This window comes from Notolepis coatsorum, assembly GCF_963971535.1.
Source record: "Notolepis coatsorum genome assembly, chromosome: 6".
Classification (NCBI taxonomy): Eukaryota; Metazoa; Chordata; class Actinopteri; order Aulopiformes; family Paralepididae; genus Notolepis; species Notolepis coatsorum.
Genome location: NC_140170.1, coordinates 127,548,464 through 127,571,705, shown reverse-complemented (window position 1 = coordinate 127,571,705; position 23,242 = coordinate 127,548,464). Strand labels below are relative to the sequence as shown.

Sequence of the window (23,242 nt, the reverse complement as noted above, 5' to 3'; positions counted from 1 at the left end):
CGTTGATGCAGTAGCGTATGTCGTTGTGTTGGCTGTAATCGACCGTCAAACTCATAAACAACAATGTTTCTGTACTGGAGGTGTACAGTATTTCAATAGGCAACCCTGAAAGGATTATTTTTCTAGAAGAGCAACACTAGCCAAAACATAGCCTGGCATTGTATGCATAAAAGGGGCAAAAGCTAAAGTTAAGTGACTGTTACTTTTGTAGCAGTAGTTTGATTTGATAGTACAAAATACAAAATGTAAACATGCAGGGTTGTAGCAAGAGCTAATTTACACCAGGAGACAGCAAAACTCTTTCAAAAAAATAAATTTATTTTATTTTTTATTTTTATTTAATCTCTTCCCACGGCGACTATGGATAGGGAATTTCTTTATTTCTTTAATTAAAATGTTCACGACAACATGGATGCATGTACTCTGCCAGCATGTTTAATATCCATAATACTAGCCACTTGGAGTAGTATAACATCAGGAACAGTGTGTTGCACTACTAAAGCTACCTAGCATGTCCTATATGCTCTGTAAATACTAATGTTTTACTAACTTTTTTCTTTTCATGTCAACGTTCACACGCACAATATATGCTTACCTAGGATTTGACTTCATTCAACAACAAAGCAGTCGGAGCAATGACAAGCCGAAAACTGTCGAAATTGTAGTTATTTGAAGTTTGGATTTTTTTTTTACGACTGAGGTAGGTAAATTTAATTCCTTGAGACTAAAGTACCGAAAAAAGGTACCGTTGGGTACCGGTATCGATTCACAGGTACCGGTATCGGTTCAAATGTGAAAGGTACCCATCCCTAGTTACGTGGCTATCATTCTGGGACTGGGAGCTAACGTCATAGTAGTACCTGGATGGTGCGGGGTAACTGGCTACCATTCTGGGACTGGGAGCTAACGTTATAGTAGTACCTGGATGGTGCGGGGTAACTGGCTACCGTTCCGGGAGCTCACGTTGATACCTGGATGGTGCGGGGTAACTAGCTACCGTCCCGGGAGCTAACGTTGATACCTGGATGGTGCTAACTAACTAGCTACCGTCCCGGGAGCTCACGTTGATACCTGGATGGTGCTAACTAACTAGTTACCGTCCCGGGAGCTCAGGTTGATACCTGGATGGTGCTAACTAACTAGCTACCGTCCCGGGAGCTCACGTTGATACCTACTAACTGGCTACCGTTCTGTGATTTGTTTACTTCGAGGTTGAAGAAAGTGCCCTTTCAGGTTGAAAGAACGGCCCTAATCTCAACGTGTTTCAATATAAGCGTTATGTATGGTGATAACTAGTATATATTTTTGTGTGCTCCTAAATTTCTTTGTGTGCTCCTAAATTTTTTCATTTAGGAGCACATGTGCTCCTTGGGAAAAAGGTTAGCGTAGAGCCCTGCCCCCAGGTATGAAACGGTGTGTGTGAAATGGCTGTACGTTTGAGTCATGCCTTCAAGGGCTGGTTTCTGAGGAGAAGCTGTGAAAACCTGGAAGAGGGAACATGGAGTCATCACGGGGAGCCAGGGATCAAGGAAACTATAAAAGAAGGAAGGGTGTAGCCTGTGAACGCACATTGGTGCCAATTGTGAAAGCGTTCAGTTCTGCCAACATTGAGTTGAATGGGATCGCCATCTCCTCGTTTATGACCTCATTTAAACAGGTTATTTCCTCGGATGTCTGAATCATCTGCAATTTGTTGCATACTAATTTACATTTGATATATTGGTTGATGTATTTTTCCTCAAATAGCTTGTATATGTTTCTTATCCATGCAGCTCCCATAGGCTTCAATAGAACTGGAACCAAGCAAGAGTGTAGAACGTAGGGCTGGGCGATAAAACCGATAACGATAACTATCGCGATAAATTATTTCCTCGAAATAAACATGAAACGTGGTTGCAAAGTTTCGATATATCGATTTTCCAAGCTTGGATATGAGCACACGCACTAACAACCAATCGGTGAAGGAGATGGCCGAGAGCGAAGGAGACCCGCGCTGCACCTCTGGGTAGTAAACAAGGCTGGCTAGGATCATTAGCTTGCACGGCGCTATTTTATAGTTTACGTGCCGAGTGTGTGTGTGGCGTGAATTCACGGTTATAGTAGTGTGGGGTATACGGTGGACGTCGTTGCAATGTATTGGGGCGGAACAGAGTATTTTAGGGATATTTAATACATTGGAAACATGGCTGGCTAGGATAATTAGCTTGCACGGCGCAATTTTATAGTTTGGCTGGCTAGGATAATTAGCTTGCACGGCGCTATTTTATAGTTTACGTGCCGTGTGTGTGTGCCGTGAATTCTGACGCCACGGTTATAGTAGTGTGGGGTATACGGTGGACGTCGTTGCAATGTATTGGGGCGGAACGGAGTATTTTAGGGATATTTAGTACATTGTCATGGGATACACTGCTTGCTCTGGCTAACTGCTAACGTGCGCGGACTGATGACGACATCAACTCAAGACATTCCCAGCAGCAAAACAACTCTATTAATAGCCCGTCCATCGGCGCCGGGCATAAGAAGTTAATTAAACTTGACAGACATTATATCGACGATAATTATCGATATCGAGTTATATGAAAATAATTTTATCGCAATAACGTTTTTGGCCATATCGCTGGTGTTCTGACTTGATGACTCTTCCTTCTTGTTTCCTTGCCAGGGATGGGGATAATACAACACCAGTGCATTTGACATCAGTATTGCCACTGTACATATAATATATTCCCCACCCTAGTTCCCTATGGCGCTTTCCTGAGCCGAGGTCTGTGCGTGTATTTCCCTGACCCCAGGGTTAGAAATTAACTTTTTTTCAGGGGCTTTTTTTTGTATTTCGGGGGCACAACATTTTTAGAATGAAAATTAACATAAAGATTATAAAACATTGTTGACACTTTTTTTTACAGTCTTCATCCCTATGTTTGATAACGTAATGTTAATGTCTCCATATATAGGGCTCTACGCTAACCTTTTTCCCAAGGAGCACATGTGCTCCTAAATAAAATGTTAATAAATAAAATCTAAACACAAATTTAGGAGCACACAGAAATTTAGGAGCAGAGTGACAATTGTTCAAGTAACACACACACACACACACACACACACACAAGATGTGTGACATGGCTTGGTTTCATGTTTTGAGGTACCTTCAATTATCTGTAAATAATACATACATACTCTATCTAAATAGATTAAATATGATTGTCACTGAGGGCAAGTTGTGTTGTCGTCAGATCGATCAATGAAATACGTTGCGCGCTCAGCGCTGTAGAATGAAGGAAATGCGCATCGGGATCATTTGGATGTTATTCTTTGGAGTTGTGTTACAAATGGAACGGTCTTTCCCCGCCGAACACAAGTTACTTAACGTTACACAGGTCGCGCTATGCAGATGCTTAGCTTGCTAACGTTAAGATAGCAGTGTAACTTAATGTTACACAGCACTATGCATGCTTGGTGAAAGCAGAGCAGAGCTCTCTGTCTGTCTGTCTGTCTGTGTTCGCAGCACCTCTCAAGCACCCAACACGCAGCGGGCCCCGCCTCCCTCCCTCTTTGCATTCCACCCAAAAACTGAATTTCAGTCCAGTTTCTTAACTATTAACAGCGGAGCTGTTTTGTAATCTTCACTCTGCAAGTAAATGATTTTTCCGGTTCGCGCACACACACATATTATTAGGGGCAAATACGGGGGAAATGCTCGCACTGTAGAGCATATATATAATTATATATATAATTAGTAAACTGTCTGGGGCTTTTATTGCCCCCCTTAACTGATTTTCGAGGGCATTTGGTAAATTTTCGAGGGCATTTTGCCCCAAGCCCCCGTTAATTTCGAACCCTGCCTGACCCCCACCCTTCTCTCTGTGTCCGCAGGTGAGGGAGACTGAGACATGGATGCCCATGAAGACCACACAAGTGGTTGCCATGTCGACGCACAGTGACCTGGTCTCGTCGGGCGACTCCCAGAACGAGGACTTCGGCTTTACCGAGGGCGACGACGACGAGGACAATTATGACACCTACGGTGATGATGAGGATGACTACGATGACGAAGAGGACTTCTCCGGTTCCGGAGACGGAGGTTGGTTTTCAGATTGTAAACCAAACTACATTTCATTCTCAAAATGTCTTTCAGCTGCCTATGTCCTAACTTTTAAATTTTTTCTAACCTCAATAAAGTTCTCACATGATGTCTTGGATTCTATTGAGATGGCGTTATTAAGCTTTCAGTTCTTTACTAAGCACCCTGTCTCTTCAGTGTTTGCATTAACAGCAGTAGACTAACTTTTCTTATCTCTCCCCCTCTACACAGCAACAGCTGCTGTCCCAACCAGGAAGGAGTACACCAAGCCTTCATCTAAGGTAAGATCTCTTAACATGGCCTATTACACCCCCCCCAACCACACACACACACACACACACACACACACACACACACACACACACACACACACACACACACACACTATATATATATATATATCCACCTAGTGTGCTATAAGCCAGTAGGGCCACAGTATATACCCACCTAGTGCTATAAGCCAGTAGGGCCACAGTATATACCCACCTAGTGCTATAAGCCAGTAGGGCCACAGTATATATCCACCTAGTAGGCTTGGGCGGTATCCTTATTTTCAAACCGGCAAACCTTTATGTTATAATACCCCGGTGCACGGTATTTGACGGTATGACTTTCATTTTCATCAGCGGGGGGGGGGGGGGGGGGGGGGGTTTACGTGTTACCAAGTAAACAAATCATCGTCAGCTCTCAGAATGGTAGTCCCGTCCCGCACCGGTAGAAGCCTGCACCGTTTTAGCGTTAGCATCTAGCCTATAGCCATGGCAGACTATTTGATTCCTTAAGGGCTAGAAATTGCCTGGGTTTTGGTGATATGCTCCCGAAATGCTCCCGTTGTTTGGCTACTTCTATGTGCAGTGAAAACTACTCGAATGCTTTATAACCTAGTCATTGATTTAGTTCAGGGTAATCTAAGATTAGCCGCAGAGCTAACGCTACTTAAACGTGAGCTAACGCTAGTTATTCAAGCTCAGTAGCTCACAGAGAGAGATAAACAGCTGACAGCGGATAGTACAGGACGGTACAAATACAATAAAAAGGCGGGTGGGGGCTGTTGTGTAAACCTTGTACTCTTTAGTTCACATAATTATAATAAGAGACGGATTGCCCCACAACAACACTGCTCTCGTCACAACGCTTTACGGTATTTTCACAGCACTGTCGTAACATTACCGTAAAACGTGAACACCGCTGTGACCCACTCGCTCCACTAGAGCGGTCTCGCCCTCTGCTGGCGCGTGTGTGCACTACACTCAGTGTGTGCACTACACTCAAAACTCCGTTTCACTGTTATAGAAACTGAAGCGCATCTGTGATTTTGACGGTGACGGACAGTATTGAAAATCAATACCGTAGGTATTTCTAAATACCCTGGTATACCTTAATACCGTCATACCGCCCAAGCCTACCACCTAGTGCTATAAGCCAGTAGGGCCACAGTATATACCCACCTAGTGCTATAAGCCAGTAGGGCCACAGTATATACCCACCTAGTGCTATAAGCCAGTAGGGCCACAATATGTATAATAGGGGTGGACGGTATGGTCTAGAATTTATATCACGGTATAATTTGAAGCATAGACGGTAACGGTATATATCACGGTATCAGTGTTTCCGTTAGAATAATTTTTTTTGCCTGATAGGCAGGCTATATAAATAATGACATCCTCAAGGCATGTAGATTTGTAATATTTTAACTTAAAACTAGGCTACTTTTGCGTATAGTATATTATATTCCAAATAAAATAAGTCCCGAGACTCCGTGCTGCTGCCGACTTTAAATCAAATGGGTGTCTGTGGGCAGTCGCCCAACATTAATAAACAGCAGTCTGTTATAATCACATTTTTATGAGCTAACGAATTCCGTTATATTGGACATTTGTATTAATTATATCAAGCGAAGAACTGAGAAATTTGGCAGAGAGAGACGGCAACATTATCGTGGGTTTGCGTGATGACTCTCTCCACCTCGCAACGACTTATTTGCAAAGAGTGTCGCTGCAGAGCAGCAGATTCAGCTGTTTTAATCTGGGGACCGCTCAACAGCGCCCCCCACCCAACAGCTGAATTGCCAATGGCTGAATTGGAGTACTGCACGGTGCTGGTACAGATGGGTGGGTTATGGTGGATTCTGCGGCTCTGCAGCTGCATATGCTTCGCGCAAAATCCAACATCCAGCTCGCGCTGCCCAGCCGTCAGAACACTACACATCATAATGTTCACAGCAAACTGTAGTTGATCACCAGGTATTAACGTAGAATAATTCATATAAGAAAAACGATAGGGAAATATCTTACCTTTCTCCACTGGTTAAAAATGCCAGGAACTGAAATTGAAACTTGCTGTGCGCCGCGGTGATATGTGTTTATTATGAAATGACAATTGCGTGTTGACATGCCCACTGCGCGAATCCTCCTAAATAAATGTTTCCAGTTTGCACATATCTATTATCTATGACTAATTCTATCTATTTTTAGGGGCAAATGCGAGTGAAATAGTTGCACTGTGGTTACATGACGTCATTGCTATTTTAGAGCTGCTCTACCGGTTACAAGGTATAGTCAAAATCCATACCGTAGAGCAAATTCATACCGTTTATACCGTCCACCCCTAGTATATACCCACCTAGTGCTATAAGCCAGTAGAGACACAGTATATATGTATTTTAAATTGCTCCATTGATTTAAATTAGTATTTCATATATTTCCCCCTTGTGCCTCTCCTCCTCAGCCTGACGTGAACAACAATAAGATCCCAGAGATGGACAGTCCAGTGCGACCCACCGTCAACGAGGTAGAGATCGTCCAGAACAGCAACGAGATCCCCCACCTGAGGAACGAGGCTCAGCCTGATGAGGAGCAGCCGTTCAACGTGCTCATGGCTCATGCCAGCGACGAGAGCATCTTCAACAAAACCGAGGTCCTCGCAGGTCAGTACCTAAGTCGCCAAGAGACCAGAACTCGGAATAGTTTTGGCCACTTATGCAAATATCTTGTTTTTGAAAAGTGGAAGGTTAACCCCTTACGCCAGAGCGCTCCAGTACCGGTACGAGATACATTTCATGCCATAAATGGATCAATTCAGTTCGTATTAATTAATGTAGCCAAGAGTAAAGACCCTAACCCTAAACAGCAGTCAAAGTGTATATTTTCAGCACTACGTTTGTTTACCAATGATTTTAAGTGTTATTAGCGAAATATCAGTTTATAAATATCTCTGCCGAAACCGGATGAATTGGACGTGAGGAAATAACGTGTCATGAAACCATTGTAGTCCTAAAACAGAGACCCAGGGCTTTCGATGGACATCGTAATTTCATAAAACTACACTACCCACCTCACACCAGCCTCTGTGAAAGCTGCTGAAAATATTCTTTGCTAAAACTGCAGATGTTATTTTCGGGATTATATCTCACGGGTCGAACAAACCTGAAGGTTATTGCCATAAAATAGAGCATAGATTGTTTCTTTACCTTTCTGTGAACGTCTAGGAAAAAAACTGCATCTCCAACCTGATTGAAAATGGCGGAGCTATGGACATTATAAAAAAGTTACTCTACTTGCAGTAGATTTCATGCAAGGTCTTTGCTGCCCTGTCAGGAACGCCTGGTGGTACTAAATCCAGATTGAACTCTGCCATTGGAAAGAGGAGATTTGGCCCGATCCATAGATGTATGACTTAATAAGGTTATTTATAGGCCTGATATAGGGCTGGGCGATATGGCCTAAAAATAAAATCTCATTCTATTTTTTTAAATCCGATTTTCGATTTTAATCGATTTTTTTCTCTTGAAAACTAGAAATCATTCAAATAACCTTTGTTTTTATTTGACACAAAAAAAATCAAACCAAGATGAATTTCCCTATTGGGATTGAAGTGCAAACCTAACTTTCACCAATCTTCACTTGTATAATAATAATATATATATAGGTTACTCTTGATCAAACAAGAATGAATTTCCCTATTGGGATTAATAAAGTGCAAATCTAACTTTCACCAAACATCACTTTTTGTAAAATAAAAGGTGACTCTTTTTTGAAAAATCGATTACAATTTTTCGTCCTAAACCATTCATTCGAATTAATCTATAAAATCGATTATCGCCCAGCCCTAGCCTGATATTCAATATTCATATTTCAAATGGCATGTATCCGGATAGCAAAATTCAGTACTGTATCTACAAAAAACCCTGTAAATCATCTGCCCTTTTTCATGTCTGGTCAATGTTAGCATGGTGTTTTCACCTTCAAAGATGAAAATAAATTAATAATAATTGATATTCTCCTTTTTGGTTCATTACAATTTACTCAAGTATAGTAACAGACACAATATTTCTGACACTGGGAATACATTCCCTGAGGTCCATAGATGTCTCTAGATACCAAGAACATGCAAATAGACCTTGTAGAAGTGGAGCAATCTTCCATTTACTTGGGTATGTACTTTTAGGCAATTTCTTTTTAAATATGGCTAGGGCTTAAGAGGTTAAAGAGCACCTTCAATAGGGCCGAAGCTACTCAGTCACTACGTTCGTTGATTTTTTTTTGTCCGTCTTAAGAGTTAATGTGTCTCTTAAAGCCAACGTATGACATGATGATGATCTATGTTTTGTTTTTTCTTTCTGTTCCAGCTCTGATTGCGGGCAGCGCGGTGGGGCTCATGTTCGCTGTGCTCCTCATCCTTCTCCTCATCTACCGCATGAAGAAGAAGGATGAGGGAAGCTATGACCTGGGCAAGAAGCCCATCTACAAGAAGGCCCCAACCACAGAGATCTACGCGTAGATGCTCACCTCACCATTAACCCCCCCCCCTCTGCTCAGCGGCCGCCACTGGCCCCGACAGTGCCTCACCCTCTTCCTCCCCCTCTCCTCCTCTTTTTCGTCTGGCCAGACAGTCGACGACAAATGATGTTCCACAACAAGCGAACCCAGGAGAGATTCCCAGCCAATCAATGACTTTTGACTATTCCTCTCCCCTCTTCCCACCGACATCCAGTACACGCTATTGGTGCTCTTCTATCCAATCACAGGCTTCGTTGGACTGTCCCTTTAATTTCCCTATTTTTTGTTTTTATTTTCTTAGTTTTAATTTTTTTTAAAGGAAGACAATTGGCGGGAAAGAGGAGTATTTCAACTGCCGAAACAGTGCGGTACAAGATGACCTTTTTGATTATTTTATTTTTCTCTTTCTCCATTTACAAAGAAAACGGCAACTGAAAGGACAATTGTGGACTTTGCAAAAGAGAGCTGTACCTCTCTCTCTCCTCCTCTCTTTCCCTGCCCTCTAGCCTCCATTTTGTAACACTAACACTGTGCAATGACATTCTCTCAACATGGTACACATTAACGGTCCAGTTATTTATTTTTGTCCTTTTTTTTCTCCTCCGTTTCCTCCTCCCTCTTTTGTTTTTTTTCTCTGAACCTTGTTTTTTTGGACTCAACTCTGGCGCTACAGACCCCCAGATTACTGTAGCAAATTACTTCTTTAGTTAAAACTTATTTTTGTGTTTTGTTTGAAAAAAGAAAGACCCTTGTTAAGTGAGATCTTAAAAAGTACAGTTTTTCTATTAAAGCTTCTTTTATGTTCGCGGGGGGGGGGGGACGAAAGTTGCGTGCTGTTGAAGTGAGCTTCCACATAGATTTGGAGAATATCACATTTATGTCATCGTAGTGAAACTATTAAGGGCACGCTTCATCCGACAGAACTTAATTTCAAGCACACACAAATACACACTCGCACACAAATACACACACTCACACTCAATAGCAAAGGATTGTCTCTGGTTTTCAGTTCATGGTACTTTTAAAGCCTTGTACGTGTGTCACACATATTCAAAATTATTACCGTTTCTTCTGGGTTTGTTTTTATTATCACAGCGATTTGGACTGGACTCAAACCAGCATGCTGTTGCAGGATGACACCACCCGCATTCCCCACACGTACACAAACACACACAGGCTCCTCAATCATGTGAAAGGAGTGATATGTCAACAACATGGTAGATGTTTAGCTTGCGACCCTCTTTCAGAGTGCAGTTTGTGCTCTCAGCCAGGCCTACTATATCAGTAAGGTTTTTGATTCCATGCCTGACTGTTGAGCTACATGAGCAAGTCATTGGTTTCAGGCTTTTCAATATATATAGGTTCTAGTCTCTTCTTGAAAAACAAGTAATGAGTTCAGCTGTATGTCATCATCTTAGTGCTCGTCAATGAACAAGACATTGGCTCGATGCCTGATGAGAAAAAGACAGGCTTTAGGATCTTTTCACGGTACAAGTGTAGGTTCCGGTATGTCTTTATCAAGACTTATGGGTTCAGTGCTTGTCTAATAAGCTAGACCAACAGGTTATTTGTTTTTTTTACCCGTTTTTATCATGGGTTTTGTGAGCATACTCTTAACCAGCAGGTCATGTGTTCAATGCTCACCCAATCCACTATAAATGTATTTGATTGCTATATTCACTCTGCCAGGGATCAATACATAGCCATCGGAATGAGTAACATTAAACTTGGTACTTAGCCGTTTCCTGGCAAATCTTTGTATCTACCAAATATTTAAATGCCAAATTGTTTTCTTATTCTTTTGTTTGAGTTTTTTCTTTTTTATCACCCCCTCCCTCGCCACCGATACGTTTCATTCTTAATGTGATTTACTGTAAATGCTTGGAATGAAAGTGGGGTTTCTTCAGACTGGTGCAAGCCACATGTTCAAACTACCAATGCTAATACTAACTCTTCCTTGGTCACTGATCTCCAGTGTTTTTTTTTGGTTTTTTTTGTTTAGTAGATCAACTTGTTCCATTTTTTTTTAAATTAATTTAACTGTCAAAATATTTTATTGCCTTCTTTCAGGTCGGGGTGTTTTCCCCATTTTAAGCTGTTGTATATGTGATTTTAAAAGTTTTATATACACTAGTTCAAGATTTTCAGAAGCAAATAGTTTTGAAACAGGTTTTTCTTTTTTTTGTAAGAGTTTCTATTATCTTTTAGACTTTCTTTTGAAGCTGTATGTATTTATGTGTTTTTTTGTAGAAGGATTGCTTATGTGGTCGGTGTTAATCGTTTGTTCATCGTTCAGGGGACGTTGTGAAGATGAGCCATGTTTTCAGTAGCAGACCACGGCCCATTACTAATTGAAATCCTTTCCATTACTGAAGTTGCAGTGTTTGCCTTAATGCAGGAAAGTTACTTTTATTTGTCAATTGGCCAGTTTCTTTACTCTGGCTTACGCAAGTATATTGACAGGACTCTACACAGCCATGTAAGCAAGATTAGTTTTGTAGCTGTAACATGTAGATTTTCCAACATAATATTGATCAAACGCAGATTGGCAGGACTGAATAACCAGCCACAGCTAAAATTTACCAGAATCTTCTTGTTGGCTGGCGTCCATTTAAAATTCTGGTTTCCCTACCATTAAATAAACCTAAAGTGACTGCACCTAGATGAGTGGTCACCTAGCCTAAAACAATTTAATTTCTTTAAGGTAGATTCTGTAACATTGTGAAACAGCGGCCTTGAGGGTAAGATGACAACATGGTACTGCACTTTGTTTACCGTTTTTGTCTAATGTGTGGATTGGGTTTCAGTGGGTATATGGGAAGGGGTTGCTACTGTTGGCCACACATCAGGCTCTGCCAAGAGAGGTCTGGAGAAATTCACAGTATAATAAGTTACTAAAACCTAACTCACACATTGGGCCAAAACAAAAAGTTAACTGAGCACAATACCAAGCAGTGCTCTTTTGCCTTGAGGTCTCTGTTTGATGTCATTACAGATTGTACCTTTAAGTCTTGATTGACCATTTCCCTGATGGTCTAAATGTGTTTCCAGATGCCTTTCCAAGAAACAATTCTCAAAAAAATAAAACATATTTTCAGTGATTGCCCAGAGTGAAAATGGGAGCAGGCCATGATTCTGATGTGCCAGACAACATCAATCGATCACTGAATAGTAATTTAATCCTTGTCAAATATCATTTCAAATCCTTTCGATTATGTTCAGCGATTGCTTTGATCCGTCTGGAGTGCAAGATGTCATGGCTTGTGGTTCTGATGCACAAGACGAGATCAGTCGACCCCAGAATGGTAATTGAATCCATTCATCCACTTGTCGCTTTGGGGGGGAAATCTGATTGGCTTTGATGCGTCAGCCAAGATAATTCGATCCCAGAAGACCAATTGAATGCATCTCAAATAGTAATTGGAGCCAGGTCTGGTCAATTAGCATGGGGAGATATGATATGATCTGCTGCTTAATGTGTCACAAACACCACATGTGAATCACCAATGGAGTGGAGAAGCCAATGAATCATTGGTTTCTGCATGCAGGTTCTGATTTTATTATTGGAAATAAAGCTATTTTTATGCACATTAACATTTTAAACTGTTTCATTGTGGGATTATTTCAGTTATGAGCTTGACATGAATGGAATGCTGCTGCTTGTTTTCTGAATATGGTGGATGAATGTTTTCATAGTTGAAGTGAAGGTATGTCCGTCGTGTCGCCATCACACACACAAAGGCAAAAACAAATACTGAAGCTCTGTAGGATGAAGGCAACGGAACATGTTGTTCCACTGCTCCACTTACCCGCAACAGATAGCAGGCTGGTATGCTCCACTCATGACTCTACAGTCTACATGTTGCATTTGAATAATCGGAAAACCAGTGGTTCTTAAAGAGGTGGACCATCCAGGGACATAGCGTCTTCTATTGGAAACAACTTGTGTACAACTTGGCCACAACAGAAGGATGACCTGAAATGTATGTGTACATTCTTCACATCCGTCCTTCATTCATTGGGGGGGAAATATGTATTACCCATTCTAGTTTTATTCCATGCATGTGTCACACATGTGAGATGGGTGTACTGCTGGTGTAGTGCTTGGACCTTATTTTGCATCAAATTTATAAATTGACAATGTTGGCATTGATGCACATCTCTACCTATGCACATTTCTAAGAGTAAACGATCATAAAATCTTTCTCTAAATAAAAAGCCTTGGTTTGGTGCATGAGAGGCCACGACTCCTTCAGCCTGGGTGTCATGTTTCCTCTATTGTGGCTCAGGCAGGGCATTCACCTGTGGCTGTTTTCCGCTGTCCATTGTTGCAGGTACAAAGGTAGAGCATGAGATATTCTATAAGGAGGGTTGGGTTTAGTAATGGTGGGAAATAAACACATAAAATTAATACAAGATTAGATTACATTCAAATGTATTGTCATTATACAGCAAGTAGTACAACGAAAAGAGTGCAAATGTAACAGTAAAGTGCAATAGTAATGTACAGGTGATCAAACTGGGTAGAAATGATCTGAATTCCTACTACTGAATAATAGTGCTAATCAGATGTATGTACAGAGTTGTAGTATTAATATGTACAGTGATACAGGTATACACTATGGTAGGTATATACTAAGACACTAGTAAGTCATACTGGCCAGCAGCGTAACTACACAGTAAAATTCGCAGTGTCAAATTAACACTTAAAGAGTCGAATTTAACACTATTCCAGAGTGTATATGACTCCAACTACGAATAGTGTTAAATCGACTCTTGCTCCTGTGTTACATTTTTTGAGTTAAATTAACTCTAAATAGAGTACAAATTTAACACTCGCTTACACTGTATGGTGTTATTTAAATCGACTCTTGCTCCTGTGTTAAATTTTTTGAGTTAAATTAACTCTAATAGAGTACAAATTTAACACTCGCTTACACTGTATGGTGTTATTTAAACTTAACACTATAGGTTTAATAACACTTGAGAGTGTAATTATTATTCTCAGAAGTGTTGATAATTTACTCTTATGTGATAACAAATTAACTCTGATTGAGTTGAATTCCAATGCTCATTAACACTGCATTGAGTTATTAAAAGTTAACACTGAGGTCAAATAACTCTGCTGAAGTGTTGCCATTACACAGTACTGTGTTGATAATTTACTCACTAGTAGTGAAAAAACAGCTCTGCAAATAACACCCATTAACACTGCACAGTGTCAATGAAACCGGACACTATATTGGTGAAAATAAACCTCACTGGTGTTAATTTTACACTTAATTTACTCTTGTGAAATTGCATTTACATACAATATACATTAAAAAATCACAAGTTACCACAAAATGATTTCAACAATTTTATTGTTGGTCAGGTCAGGCAGGGTCAGGCAGGCTTATAAAAAAATAAAACATAAATATACATTGACCTCAGCAGGTCTGCATAAAGTGCAATATGGAACAATATACTTCACAGCTGATTTATACAACACCTTTACAACTATATAGGGTTGGGCATCGTTTGGATTTGAACGATTCCGGTTCAGATTTTTTTTGAAAATGTGTACATTTTTTCATACTATTCACATTTTCAGTTGACTTGATACAGTTTAATTTGGTTGCTGTACTGCAACTATGGTATTAATTAACAAAGTAAAAAAAAATAAAAAATTAAGAATCGAAATGCAAATATGTTACTTCCGGTTCCAGAACCGGATGTTAGGAACCGGTTGCTATTAGAACCGGTTTTCGGTACCCAACCCTATTTACAACTCCGTCTGGATGCAGTAATAAAACAATCACATTAGCAGGTCTGCATAAAGTGGCAATATGGAACAATATACTTTGAGCAATCTGTCGTTCGATAATTCATTTGAATATCAAATGGTTTAAAGTAACACAGCTGATTTATATCCAAGACCTTTACAACTCCGTCTGGATGCAGTCTGACCTTAAAGGCATGGTAATGGTCATCAAAACACATGGTTTCCATCAGTTTTCCACAGAGCAATACACTGTCATCTTTCACAGCAATAGTCTTGATCTTACAAAACACAGGCATCTCAAATGCTACCTCAGTACAGATAATCAAGTCACAGCGGTACTCTGTACCATGATGTTTTATCCACTTGGCAGAAAAAACACTGGTTACATCTCCAAATAAGGAAGCAATCTCTGGACCTTCTTTGAGCTCAACAAGTGCCACCATCTTTCCTGGACCTATGGTTAATCTTTCTTTGGTAAAGGACTCCCGATACATTGCCATACAACTTTGGTGCTTTTGGGCTAATGTCTTTGTAATGTTTTTAAAGCTTTTTAATTGTCTCTTAAAGAAGTTATGTTTAGCTTCATAACGCATGCACCACATGTGCAGAATTGGGCCAATGTTCCTTATATTACGAGGGTAATGTATCATGAAGTGATGCTTTGGCAATAGGTTGCTTCTAGGAAATAACTGCTTGAAGAGCCGATGATGATCAGTGATTACATGTTTGAGATAAATGGTCATGCCATATGACAGGACTGGTGAAAATACAATGTTAACAATCTGTAGAAGCAAAAGCAGAAGATGCCAGTACTTATCATCAGTCTGTATTAAATCACCAAATATCAGAGGCATATTGCGCAACAAGCACCAAGACTGTGTGGCATTCAACCCCAAATCCTTACTTTCATCCAACAACTTGACTCTTGGCGGACGGTTTCGCTGCTGATTGTAACCATAGTCAAAAGCATGTATTCTGCCAGCCAGTTGTTCAGCATTTAGAAGTTTCTCCTGAAGAATGTACTTGAGAATAAGTTTCACCTCAAACTGAGCAACCCCCTCTAAAATATCATGCATGATATCTACAGAGAAGTTTGTGGCTGTGTTGAAATACTCAAGTGAATTCAACAGACAACTGCGTTTCACGCCATATATATGAGGTAGCGTTGGATCTGTCTGTATAGTTTGACAGTGTTGTGCGTGCATCTCAACAGTTCTTAGTACAACAGCCGGATCATCTTCACAGAATACAGTCTGAAAACGAGCTTTCTCAAGGAGACAGAAACGACAGCAATACCGAGCCCCAAATGACTCCACAAACCCAAACAGACCATGCAAGCCAAGGTTATCCCCAGTGACCTGAACTATGGTACCACAAATTACGTGTCTAAACATGGGAATTTTAAGTCCCTCTGTCTCCAGTACTTTCAGATCATTGACAAGTGGCTCAAGTATCAAATTGAAATCATAACGCTTAATGTCCTGTGCATGGAAAAGAGCACACAAATGAATATTAATCAAAGAGGAATTATAGATTGGGGGGAAATTTCTTAATGTAAAGTATACACCACCTAATTTATGTATACCCTTTTTAGAGCCCAATGGATTTGCAGTTTCAAAGTCATCATAAAAAAGTTGAATTTGAAAGGAATCTTTTTCTACTGAAAACAGGGGACTTTCTTTCAAATAGGTGGCATCTCTCAAGTCTGCATACACACCTTCCTTAGTCATGTGCCTGGGCTTTAACATGTCTGCAAGTTCTGGGTTTTTAAAAATGCTCTTCAGCGTTTCCAAAATGGGAACATATGCAAACTTATCAGTTACAATGACCTGGTCATATGTCCCAGTAGTTTTGTTTCTTCTGCTGTCAAATCTTGTGCCAAGCACCTTTTCAACGGGTTCAACTTTTCCCCATTTCTCTTTGAAGTGTTTGTTTATTTTTGCCTCAGAATTTAAGTGTGTGAATGGGTTTTCCAACTTTTGGAATGACTGTTCTAAGCTGTTCTTATTTTCTGTGTCCTGTGGAGATAAGCACTGTAGAGCTGCATCTTTAGCGTGACTATGAATCTCAGAAATCACTTCTTCCATGGTTGAGACAAAACTTTTTACAGTAGACTGACTGGTTCCAGCAGCCTTGAGTTGTGCAACAGCAGTTGCACACATATCGAGAGTGCTCCTATTAGAGTTTCTGAACAGTCCACATGTGGCCGTCGCATCGACATCAGATGTTGTGGCGGTCTCATCTACATTAGCGATCACCGCCTCTCCTACACTGTTTACATTAACATCAGTGTCAACCTCTTGGTCAATATACTCAGTGTGTTTGTTGTCTAAATGTTTCCTAAAACCTGAAAACGTACCAAACCTATAGCCACATCCAGTCTGAGCACATTTAAGGCGAAGCTTTTTTCCTTGAACGTAACCGTGAACTATTCGCAAATGCCTAACAAGCCTATTTGTACAACCTAACTCCTTCCGACAATCAAAACACTTCATGGCGGAGGAGAAGCCTCATGCACTAATGAAGCAACCTCGCCCTAACTTCAGCAACACGAGGACTCTCCTTGACTTTCCCAACATCAATACTATACACAGTGGTCTGGAGGAACGTGTACATGTTGCGCAGCATGGTGTTGTATGCTGTGCCAAACACATAATGTGCCTTAAAGAGTTCATCTAAAGCACCAAGAGAAGAGATTGACTTGCAAGGTATGGCCTTCTTGTCAAGAATGATGTAGAACCGGTGGATCGCATTCTTCTTCACTCCAACAGCCAGGAGATAGGGTTGATTGCTGGTAGTGATGGCATCAAGATGCTCTTGGATGCTTGTTCCAGTCTGAGAAGACAAACACACATGGAGAAACAATTAGAATTACATGATTGTGGCGGCTGGGTGGCGCAGCAGTCACGAAAGGGGCTAAGAATTGGCATAACGACTAACATTGGAATGGGAGAAAAACAGAGAAAAAGGAGGGGGGGAATATAAAAAATAATAATAATAATAATTACATGATTGTAGCATTATAATTATAAATTTGTACATTAGGAGAAAATACCAACCTTCTTGAAGATCACAAGATGCTGCTCCGCGTTGGACGCCGACACCTTCCCTGGTCTCTTCCGCCCCTGAGCAGAGGGTGGGATCAAGTGCAACAGCAGTAGAATCGATGAGAGGTCACTGTCCCAACCTGTAACGATACAAGTTGGATGTTAAGACACTTGAATTATGTAGACCATAAACAAAATTCAGTCCATCTGCAATGTTAGCAGTATTTTTACAAAATAAGATAAAAGACAGCAGTTCATCACAAGAAGCTCTGCCACTCAAAATATGAATATACAGTACCAGTAAAAAGCTTGGATGCACTCATTCAAGTGAATGGGAAGACACTTTTGACTGGTTGATAATACAAAATGCCTCGTACATTTTTCACAGAAGTTCAGTGAAAAACAACAAGAATGGTTTGCTCAAAAGCAGCTTACCAACGTCAGCATCCACTTCAGTGTCATCCTCAGGAGGATCAGCTATCAGCAGGAGCTCTTGAAGCTCACTGGTGGATGGAAGCCGTCTGCATTGTTGGATGATCTTTTTCTTGTATGTGGTCGGCCACTTTTCCAGAAGCTTGCCCGATACACCTTCTCCAAACATCAGAACGAAATCCTGTTCAACCTGTAGAGGGGTGATTGGGGGACAATTTCAGGATTTCACAGCCAACCAAAGTTAGTGGGTGCTAGTTGAGGTACAATACATCTACAGTCTATCATTCAAGTGTCACAAAATGGTCAAAATAATGGCAGATAATTACCACAGGCCGAAACGTTGTGTTCAAGTATATTAAAACTTGGGAACACTACAGACGGTGTGCAGACTTTTTTTCCACAACATTACAGATCTATTTTGAGTCTAGCACCCGTGACTATACACTTGGGATGTGCGTGAGTCTTTTCTACTAACTATAGATAATTACCAAGCCCTTGACGTCTTGGAAACGTGGAAAGTCAGACAGTATGTTGCTTGACTGCTGGGGGTCGAGGACCTTGTTGTGCCTATAGTCAAATGTCAGTTTCATCTTGTTCTTCACTGTGTCCTCATCAGCTGAATGTTTCATTAGTGAGATCGCTTCCTTGCACTCCTCTTCGCTCAGGGCAGTCTCTGCAACAACATGGGAATCTCGTCTGGCAGTTGGTCCTCCTCCACAAGATGGTTCTCCACAGGATTCTACAGAATATGGGGAAAAACACAAAAAAAAAGAATCTACCAAAGGCCTGATTGATGGAGTTCTGCAGGTACACAGTCATGGCCGTAGCCAGCTATGAGGCCACCGAGGTCAAACTCCCCAACCAAACAAGCACACCATTGATTTAATTGACATATAAATCACACATAAAGATCTAACTATTACTCCTCTCTGAGCATGAATATAAAACAGGTGATCTATTTACTGTGTAAACCTTATGCAATATTCATCATGGATATTTGGATACTTGAAATCTGTATGAACTGAGTAGTTAGTATCAAATGAAATAAGATGGAACAGCTCCATGCATTAATTGCGCATATTTGCTCATTACCAGTATGGTATTGTTTAAATTGTACAGCTTTTTGTGTCTCTGTCTTTGTCTGTCCTTATTTTGTGTACTTTCAGTGAGCCAAGAAGTGGAGAAATATATTAATACTTCAGTAAAATTATTTTTTTTACCAACAACAGGTGACTTTATTATAGATAATGCATTTTGAATGAATAGGTTGGGTTGTATAACTCATTTTGGTATGCATTTAGCCCATTCACCAAATTATAAATGCATAAGAGACCACAGGGCTTTGGTGCACTCTTTAGGCCACTCACCTGTAAGTGCCCCCACGTCCTGTAAATTACTTTGTGAGTGACTGACCTTAAGTTGATCTCTAGATAATAAAGTTTGTATAAAAAAAAAATTACCTCCCTACTTTCTAAACCCTGGCTACGGCCCTGTATACAGTAATCAATAATGCTGCTTGTTTTGTTAATCAACTCGTTGTACTCAAGATATGCATTATTAGTGTTACCTCCAAATGATGATCGTTTGTCTTTAGCAGCGGTTCTCTGAATAGTTTTAATCCTCCAGGCCAAGTATCCACTGCCACTCTGGCCATCATAATAATGCTCCTTGGAGGGTGGAATAAAAACAGACACTTCACATTTAAAAGTGAAAAACAGCATGCTCTGGTAGGATTAAAAATGTATCAATATTGCCACAACCATTACTGTGTGCAACTCACATAGCCATTCTTAGAGTGTGGGTCACTGAGGTAGGGGAATAAGGTCACGATCCCTCTGGCATACTTTTCCTTCAGATGTCTGGGTGGTGAAGTACTGGAAGATTAAGATTAAAGAAGAATGTATTTCTCAGTCATATTCCCTGGATTTCATTTAGATTTCAAATTAATCGGAAAGCTAGATTGAGAACAAACTAAAAACAAGGAGCTAATTACCCATTCTTCTCTGTCAAGTCAGCTGCCAATAGGTTCACCATTTTCCTTCTGTTGTCATCGTGCAAGGACTTGGTTCGATTGTATTCATTTATTATGCGTTCTCCACCAGATTTCTCACGAAGAATGGATTCCACCAACTTGAAGCACAAAAGCACATGCACAAAAAACAATTCAGTGTTAGGAATATACTGTAGACTGCAATTCAAAGTTAAGGTAAAGGATAAGTATCCTTAATATCAGTTTTAACCCTATCTGAGGTCTGTCTAGCATGCTTCTGACTCGTGGAGATGATAATTTGAGAGATCCATCCAATCTCAAGTGAGCTACAATATTCTTACAGGCACGCGACCAGTACAATGGAAAAGATGGGGGCATAACATTGACAGTAAAAAACATGCATTTCTGAGTTGTGAATCACAGGGTGATGCATACATATTACATGTGTGTCAACTCTTACTTGCTTGGCCTCTGTATCCAGCCTATGGCGTTTTCGTGAAGGGTCCTCTGAAATGATGACAGTATCCTGTGATCCTGACGAATCCAGGGATGATGGCTGTGACCCTGACGAATCCAGGGATGATGGTTGGGACCACTCAGATGAGGCTAGCGTGGAGACAGACTGCTCAGATGAGGCTAGCGTGGAGACAGGATAAATAAATAAAAAGATTATACACAGTTTCCTCATAAAGATGTCCCTTATCTAATCGAATGTAAGCTTCACATGACAAATAACTTATTCATTAAATATATATTACAAATGTAATCAAACCTGTGTCATATTTGATGATTAGCACCCCAGTGGATGCATCTCTTGCTACCTCCTCAAAAACATCGTCATCCAATTCGGTCCCCGAACTGTCAAAAACTTTCACACCTTCCGTTACAGCTGGGACACCAAACTTTGCAAATGCTAGAAACGGGCACAAAAGCATAAACAGAAATGTCATTGGATGTATCCAGTGATTTCTAAATCTACTCACTAAATATTCACTTAATCTTGAATAATTGCTGTCTGCAATACAATAGATGAAGCCACAGATCCACCCAGTGGATAACCATTGAGTATCACATTGAGGACAATTTCCCAATGATCCCAATTTCTTACCTGCACTCAGAAACTCGATCAGATTTATTTCTGTAATCCGAACAAACTTTTGGACATCTCCCAGTTGGACTTTCAACAGCATGCTTGCAGCAAGCCTGCAAGAGAGTTACCAACGAGTGGGCAACTTGAACACAGGGAAGTGTGGGAAATTAGTGTCAGGCTGGAATATTCAGTGACTTTGTACTTATTATTTACCTTATTGGGGACATTGATCTAAGTTAAGTTATTATTAAATGTTTTACTTAGATCAATGTCCCCAATAAGGTAAATAATAAGTACAAAGTCACTGAATATTCAAGCCTGACACTAATTTCCCACAGATGCAAACAGACAAAAAAAGGAGAGCTATATAACCCAGGGTTTTTTCCTTGCATTTTCCCTGTGTTTCTTCCATTAAACTCAATCAACCATATTGTATGCATTCTAATGCACTCACTCTCATAACACACCATTTCACAGTACAGATTACTTATATCATTCAAGGGTATTTCCCCGCATTAACATTAGCAAGACACATTTGAAAAAACTCACGAAGGGTATAGGCTGGCTCACGTTCAAGGCCTCCCTCAACGTGAAATGGCGCACGTGCAGTCTTCTTGGCTGTCGCCGAAATCTGTGGACTTAACAAAATAATAACATTGGTCAAATGCCAAATAACTGTTACTTGATTTCATACTGTAGGACACATTTACCTCAGAACATGGCATGCAAATGTTTGTTACTAAGCCAATGTTAGCAGCTTGGTAACAGGGCCTTCCTTGCATTTTCCCTGTGTTTCTTCCATTAAACTCAATCAACCATATTGTATGCATTCTAATGCACTCACTCTCATAACACACCATTTCATAGTACAGATTACTTATATCATTCAAGGGTATTTCCCCGCATTAACATTAGCTAGCAAGACACATTTGAAAAAACTCACGAAGGGCTGGCTCACGTTCAAGGCCTCACTCAATGTGAAATGGCGCACGTGCGTGCACTCTTCTTGGCTGTCGCCGAAATCTGTGGACTTAACAAAATAATAATGTTGGTCAAATGCCAAATAACTGTTAATTGATTTCATACTGTACACACATTTACCTCAGAACATGGCGTGCAAATGTTTGTTAAGCCAATGTATCGCCCTGTGTTTCTTCCAATAAACTCAATCAACCATATTGTATGCATTCTAATGCACTCACTCTCATAACACACCATTTCATAGTACAGATTACTTATATCATTCAAGGGTATTTCCCCGCATTAACATTAGCTAGCAAGACACATTTGAAAAAACTCACGAAGGGCTGGCTCACGTTCAAGGCCTCACTCAATGTGAAATGGCGCACGTGCGTGCACTCTTCTTGGCTGTCGCCGAAATCTGTGGACTTAACAAAATAATAATGTTGGTCAAATGCCAAATAACTGTTAATTGATTTCATACTGTACACACATTTACCTCAGAACATGGCGTGCAAATGTTTGTTAAGCCAATGTATCGCCCTGTGTTTCTTCCAATAAACTCAATCAACCATATTGTATGCATTCTAATGCACTCACTCTCATAACACACCATTTCATAGTACAGATTACTTATATCATTCAAGGGTATTTCCCCGCATTAACATTAGCTAGCAAGACACATTTGAAAAAACTCACGAAGGGCTGGCTCACGTTCAAGGCCTCACTCAATGTGAAATGGCGCACGTGCGTGCACTCTTCTTGGCTGTCGCCGAAATCTGTGGACTTAACAAAATAATAATGTTGGTCAAATGCCAAATAACTGTTAATTGATTTCATACTGTACACACATTTACCTCAGAACATGGCGTGCAAATGTTTGTTAAGCCAATGTATCGCCCTGTGTTTCTTCCAATAAACTCAATCAACCATATTGTATGCATTCTAATGCACTCACTCTCATAACACACCATTTCATAGTACAGATTACTTATATCATTCAAGGGTATTTCCCCGCATTAACATTAGCTAGCAAGACACATTTGAAAAAACTCACTAAGGGCTGGCTCACGTTCAAGGCCTCACTCAATGTGAAATGG

General features: G+C 40.4%; 1 protein-coding gene across 1 annotated transcript in view; it reads left to right on the top strand.

Moving 5' to 3' along the window:
- Positions 1 to 12,462, top strand: part of sdc4 (syndecan 4) — a 59,492-nt gene extending 47,030 nt beyond the window's left edge. The window contains exons 2-5 of the mRNA XM_084317741.1: positions 3,874 to 4,081; positions 4,313 to 4,362; positions 6,809 to 7,007; positions 8,709 to 12,462. Of these exons, the coding sequence (XP_084173867.1) occupies positions 3,874 to 4,081; positions 4,313 to 4,362; positions 6,809 to 7,007; positions 8,709 to 8,860 (609 nt within the window). The 3' untranslated portion in view covers positions 8,861 to 12,462. The remainder of the gene's footprint in view (positions 1 to 3,873; positions 4,082 to 4,312; positions 4,363 to 6,808; positions 7,008 to 8,708) is intronic.
- The last annotated feature ends 10,780 nt before the right edge of the window (positions 12,463 to 23,242 follow it).